The following is a 6,542-nucleotide window of genomic DNA, read 5'->3' as shown; positions in this document are numbered from 1 at the left end:
GATATATGGGGCAGGGACCTCCAGCAGTGTGGTGTTTGTTTTGGCTCCCAGCGCAGCGAAGCTCTGCTCCTCGCCAAAGGAGGAGACCGCACTGCCGGGCGTGGAGCCCTCCTTCTCCTCCTCCTCCCACCGAAATTCGAAGGCGGCAGTGATGTCTGGTCGCTAACAGAAAGTAAAAGTCTGAGCTGAAGGAGTTTCTGGTGATCTTGCGTGATTTGGCCTGATCTCGCTGATTCCTCAGTATTAAATTAAGACAGTTTAATAACAACTTAAAAGTTCCTCATTGTAACTTTAAAGAAATACAATTTTTTTTGCTTGATAATTGACTTCAACAACTAATCAAAATTAAGGTTTATTGTTCTCTCCTATTGTTTTAATCAGTGGTTGAGATTTGCTGTTTTGTGTGTGTGTGTGTGTGTGTGTGTGTGTGTGTGTGTGTGTGTGTGTGTGTGTGTGTGTGTGTGTGTGTGTGTGTGTGTGTGTGTGTGTGTGTGTGTGTGTGTGTGTGTGTGTTGCATTCCATTCCAATAGTTGTTTTTCTCTTCAACCATCTTTTCTGTTGATGCTGATTGCTTTGGCTTCTTCCCAGATGGTCACTTTATATTCAAACCTTAAATATTCATGTGGTCATTAACTCTTTTATTCATTCATATGGAGGAGCCTGGACTCTTCTCCTCTCCCATTTACTGGTGTGACCCTGATGATGTTAATATAAAGAACTCGTAATGAGTAAACAGCTAAGATATCAATCAAAATGTCCTTAGAAAATAAAATGTCTGGCTGTACCTTATATAAAGTTTTCAAAATATTGTAAAAGTGCGTCTAATATCTTATCAACCTCATTTACTAAAGGCAGCCTTATTGATCAGCTGCACACCTGGTACTTATTGATGTTGTATTTCTATTTCAACATTATTATTATTATGCATTTTCGTGTAAAGACACTATTTAGATGTTTTTATTTCACATAATTCTTCTGACTGATCTTCAGTCAAAGATAATGCAGTAAAAGATGATGCTCTTTACAGTACAGACACATGAACATTACTTGTTGGAAAGGGTTTCAATTGGTTGTCAATCATTGTTTGTATTCAATGCTCGGAAATTATAGGTGATTATTTGATTAGTGCATAATAATGAAGTAAGTTATGTGGCTTTCTTTATTATACTAACATTACTATGGAAAGCATGATTTAACCGTAGTCCATGTTTTTTATATACGCTCATATAAACTAAGAAAGTAAAGTTTTCTGTCCCCCTCACTTGTGAAAACTCCCATTTTAACGTTATCACCACTGTGCTGCTGTCCATGGTGCTGAACCACACTAATTCAGGCTACGAGGTTCGTCCATGTTGCTCAGTGACAGGAACAAACACACACACACACACACACATACACACACACACACACACAGGAGGGCGGGATTATCCTGCAGTTAACCACACGTCGAGCTATAATCAACTAGATGGTGTCCAGAGGAGCGCTGCTGCTGTTTTCTCCCAACAACTTTTTGTTTTATCGAGGATTTGTGTTTTTTTTATTCCACTTTTTTGCCCCTCGGCCTGTGTTTCCTCTCTGATTCTTCAACTGTGCTTCTGACAAAACTTCCCAACTCAGTGACCTTAGTCTTGTGCATGTGGCTTAGAGGAAAACCTGCACAGTTATCCAACTACACGAGCGGGCCTATCGCTTAGGTTGCAGAAGATGTGCACACAATCTGAGTTTCTTTCAGCCGAATGGATCCACACAAAGACAAGACACCGGGGGAAAGTGTTTAACAGTTTCTAAACCCTCGCTGGTCTCCGTCCGCTGGAGGACTCCTCGCTGTGGAGGAGGAGGAGGAGGAGGCCCGGCCGACATGAGGCTGTGTAACCGCGGTGTGATGATGCTGCTGACCACGGCGGGGGCTTTCTGCGCCTTCAGCCTCATGACCATCGCGGTGGGCACGGACTACTGGCTGTACTCCCGCGGGGTGTGCCGCTCCAAGAACCAGAACGACAACGAGACCGTGCGCAAGAACGAGGAGGTCCTGACCCACTCCGGTCTGTGGAGGACCTGCTGCACTGAGGGTAAGACATACACTCCACAAGTTTACAAATGTCACCGGTCCACGAATACAGAATCGCAACACTTTAATATACAGCAATATTATTGTCATATGTTAATATATCATCAAATTAAAATGTATCAAAGTACTAGAACAGTAGACTACTTGATATGAAGTAACAAATACACTGTAAGTCCCTATGGTGCAATATGCATTTACTTCCACATGAGAGAAAATACATCAAGTCTCTATATGGGGTGATAAATGCTCTTTAGATATAATATAATAGTAGCCTACATTATAAATGAAATTATACCAATATACAGTATAATAATTGCTAATTTAAATCATTGCCTGTATTTATATCATCATAACTCTTGCAGAATATAAATAATAACGGCATTAAACATCATTTAGCAGCTGTGGAGGAAGTATTCAGACCCTTTTTTTAGGTAAAATAACCAATACCACAATGTAAAAATAACCTATTATTTACAAGTAAAAGTCCAGCATTCAAAAGAAGTAGGCTGCAAGTACTGTTGAAATGTAAAGTATCAAAAGTAAAAGTACTTCATGCAGAAAAAAGTCTTCTGTGATTTTTATAGTATTATTGAATTATTATTCTTATTATTATTTGATGTGTGAGTAAAATCTTACAGTTAGAAATAATTTGATCAATACCAGTACATCATAATGAGCTTATCATATATTTTGTATGTAAAATCTTAACATCGGTCGAACTAAGTGAATAACTGAATAACCACTTACAGTACTCAAACAGTGGTAATGTTTTTTATTTATGTATCCATTTAATTATTTACAAATGATCAAGAAAAGAGTTGAAACAAAGTTAATAAGAAACTTGAATTTACACCCAACAAGATAATAAAAGCAGTGATACTAAGTGGGAGATTGTTCCACAATGTTTGAGCTGAAACAGACGTTAAGCTTTTATCAACCAGCCTTTTGAGCCTAAAGCAGTCAGTTAAAAATACATTTGAGTCTAAGTCTTTATTTTTATCTCTCTGTGTGATGAAAACCTCTAACTCTTTTGATAGGCACTGACAGTCTTCAGAGAACATCTCCAACAACATATCACATATAATAGCTCAGATTCATGGTTTGATTTGGATTGATGTCCACATCTTGGGGAGGGAAGGGGAAGGAGTTTAAGTCTTAGATATGTGATGGATGGAAATGACATTTTCAATTATTCATTGCTTTTTAATAGTGCCCCTCTTTCTCTTCTCCTATATCCTCTGGCTGCACTTACTTAATTTTCTGAATGAAATGGAAATATTCAACTCTCTCGCTCTCTCTGCCCCCGCTGCTGCTGCTGCTGCCCCACTATCGCTAAGCTCCAAAATGGTTTAATGGGAAGGTAACAAAGCATGCAGAGGACATCAATGCTTCAACAGTCCTGTGTGTGTGTGTGTGCGTGTATGTGAGCACGCGTGTGTGTGTGTGTCCGTCGGTTTGTGTCACAGTGAGCCAGAAGCAGGCAGACAGAAAGACGGGAAGCTGAAGGCTCTCTGTGTATTATAACTAATTATAGGATGAGGCTGCAGAGTTGGTTTCTTCCAGATGACACATTTCAACAATAAATAGTGACACCACAGGCACAACAAAGACATTGATACAAAATACAAACGCACGAGGACAGCAGCCTGCCATATGGCTGTGTGCACTTATGAAACACAGCACCACAGACAGAACGGAGTAATGGGAGCTCTGTGAGATATATTCACGTCAAGCTACAACAAAATTGTCTCCTAAAGTAACTGTTTGAATAAAGACTAATGAGCCGGCACACAAACACGCCGCATAATACAAGTGCTCAGAAAATAGCTCTTCTTCCTGAGAGTGAGGAAAACAACATGTTACCTCGTCTCTCTTTGTATCCTGACAATCGTTTGAATAAACGCTCTCTCGGGATCTTTTTTCTCTCTGACCTGCTCACCGCGGCCGAGTTGTAGCTCGCCTGAATGAGTTTTATTTCGGTAACCATGGCGACCGAGTCACATCATCAATACTGGTCAATCGGTGCAGCAATGTCGGGCCACAATTATCAATACATCCCCGTGTGAGCAAAATGCTGAAAGGCACTGCTGGGCCAAAGGTTACTGGGAGGAGGGAGGATGTGTGCAGCTGATTTTTGACTCTTCAGAGGAGTTAAATCAAAGCTTTTATAGGTTGTCACTCTTAGAAATAAGGGTTCCAAAGGGGTTCTTCAAGAGTTCTTAGTACGCTGTGTTCACACCACAAGGCTACAAGTCCGTTTTCAATGGAGGCCGGTGACACAAAACTACAAACTGACACACCTGCTCTGCACCACATCAGTCCCTGGTTCTTCGAATGTTTCATGAGGAACCCTATTGTGTTTTAGATAAAACCCTTGAAACACAAAAGGGGTTTTCGGTACACTACAACACCCTGGGTGTGTTCTTTTTAGCGTCCTTAGAAGGCGGAAGGTTCTGGATAGACCCTCTGGCTGGATTCTTTCTTAGATGGTGTAGGTATAACCCTTTATGTTGTGTTCTAGGTAGAACCATCTGAACGGGGTTCCAGGTGGAACCTCTATAAAAGGTTTTACCAGGAACCAAATGGGCTGGCCCTGACCCCCTAACCCCTTAATCTCCCTCCAGGTCCCTCAGGTCAGCTGACTTGGGGCTCCTGGCTGTCCAGTGATCTAAACTTAAGCTCATGGATGACAGAGCTGTCTGTTGCCCAAGGAGAATATCTGCTCTTGGAAAGTCGTACAAATTACCTCAAGTCAACTCCCTTCAAAACCCCTCAGAGTACTAGCAGGTCCTGAAATGATATAGAGTAGAACATGAGGTTTGTTGTCTTCAGACATAATTACCTCTAAGTGCTACAAGGCCGACAAGTAAATAAGTGCACTATCGGCACTAATGTGAGGTCCCTTCAGTCTGCTCTTTGAAAGTGAAACGTGAAGGTTGGTAAGTTCAAAATGCCTCTGACAGTTTTATTGAACGTGTCCTATCGTGTGAGTTCTATATATAAAACATCCTCGTATCATTAGTTTGTTATGGATGGATAGATAGTTAATTTCCTGTTGTTTTTTTTCAGAAACATATTCAGTCTTAATTGGATTCATAGTGAACTAAAATTGAGATGAGAGAAATATCAAAATTAGCCTCTGCATGTATAAAAGCAGGGGAAAAAAAAATCGATACAGCCCATCAGTTGGTAGCATCACATTCAATATGCAAGTCATTGTTAGAGAAGATAGAGTGTGCTGGGTCAAAAATCATTTTCATGTATATATGTCATGTTATAAACTGATACAGAGCAGAGTGACACAGAGCCGGAGAAGTTATCAAATGGGTGTACTGTAATGTATTTCTTTGTCTTCCTCTTGTCTGCAGGGACTTTTCGGGGGGTTTGCAAAGACATCGATCACTTTGCTGAAGATGCAGACTATGAGCAAGATGCTGCAGAGTATTTACTACGTGGGTAACAAATGTGCACATGTAACTGCGAGATCTATAACAACTATAGTGCAAGTCTCAGGTATTCAAGTTTTACATACAGTATATCCCCATTCTCCTCTCCTCAGGCGCAGTACGAGCCTCCAGCCTCTTCCCCATCCTCAGTGTGGGACTGTTATTTCTCGGAGGTGTATGTGTGGCTGCCAGCGAGTTCTACAAGTCACGTTACAACGTCATCCTCTGCGCGGGTATACTCTTTGTCTCTGCAGGTCAGAAACACACACACACACACACGCACATCTAATGTGCATGCATGTATTTACAGTATTTATCATGCATCTGACCCTCTCCATCTCTGAACTCTTCCAGGTCTCAGCAACATTATTGGCATCATCGTGTACATATCAGCCAACTCAGGCGACCCCAGCCAGAGCGACAACAAGAAGAGCTACTCCTATGGCTGGTCTTTTTATTTTGGAGCTCTGTCCTTCGTGCTGGCTGAGATGGTGGGCGTCCTTGCAGTGCACGTGTTCATAGAGAAACACAGACAGCTGCGCACTAAAGGCCGGCCGTCCCTCATTAAACCGCCCACCTCTCGCAGCTCATCTTACTACCGCAACCGCTACAACCACAGCCGCTCACGCCGATATAGCTACAGGAGCAACCACAGTGCAGGGGACTCGGTCTCACACTCCTTTCGAGCATCCTTGGTGCGAGACCGAGAGCTGTCCATCTCGGCTGAATCCAAAGCCATGGCAGGTTTGCCAACACCAGTGACAGTGGGCTCGGAGTTCATGCTCTACACCTTGACCTCGCCTCTCAAAGACGCTAAGATAGACATGGCCGTGAATGATTTAACTACTGCGGCAGCTCACAACAACACAGAGATGGTGCCTGGAAACTGTGCTGCCAACAGGAGGACCACGCCTGTCTGAGAGGAGAGGAAGTGGAGGACGTAAAACACGAGAGGACCTTCTGTGAGAGGAGAACATTAAATGAACGGAAGTCTTTCTTGGTAAAGAAAAGAGGGAGAGGCCTTGGA

At 42.3% G+C, this 6,542-nt stretch overlaps 1 protein-coding gene across 1 annotated transcript; it reads left to right on the top strand.

Annotated features, from left to right (window-relative positions):
• Positions 1-1,844: 1,844 nt before the first annotated feature.
• Positions 1,845-6,542, top strand: cacng3a (calcium channel, voltage-dependent, gamma subunit 3a). The gene is made up of 4 exons (XM_076091511.1): positions 1,845-2,070; positions 5,438-5,521; positions 5,629-5,769; positions 5,870-6,542. The coding sequence occupies exons 1-4, from the start codon at positions 1,860-1,862 to the stop codon at positions 6,433-6,435; spliced, it is 1,002 nt and encodes a 333-aa protein (XP_075947626.1). The 5' UTR covers positions 1,845-1,859; the 3' UTR covers positions 6,436-6,542.

The sequence above is a fragment of the Anarhichas minor genome, unplaced genomic scaffold (assembly GCF_050575085.1).
Source record: "Anarhichas minor isolate MPS153535 unplaced genomic scaffold, ASM5057508v1 ptg000014l, whole genome shotgun sequence".
NCBI lineage: Eukaryota > Metazoa > Chordata > Actinopteri > Perciformes > Anarhichadidae > Anarhichas > Anarhichas minor.
The sequence above is the reverse complement of the archived record's forward strand: the minus strand, read 5'-3'. Positions and strand labels throughout refer to the sequence as shown.

Coding starts and splice junctions, on each gene's coding strand:
- cacng3a (XM_076091511.1), top strand. CDS start 1,860: ATGAGGCTGTGTAACCGCGGTGTGATGATGCTGCTGACCACGGCGGGG. Junction 2,071..5,437: donor GAGGACCTGCTGCACTGAGG/GTAAGACATACA, acceptor TCTTGTCTGCAG/GGACTTTTCGGGGGGTTTGC. Junction 5,770..5,869: donor TATACTCTTTGTCTCTGCAG/GTCAGAAACACA, acceptor GAACTCTTCCAG/GTCTCAGCAACATTATTGGC.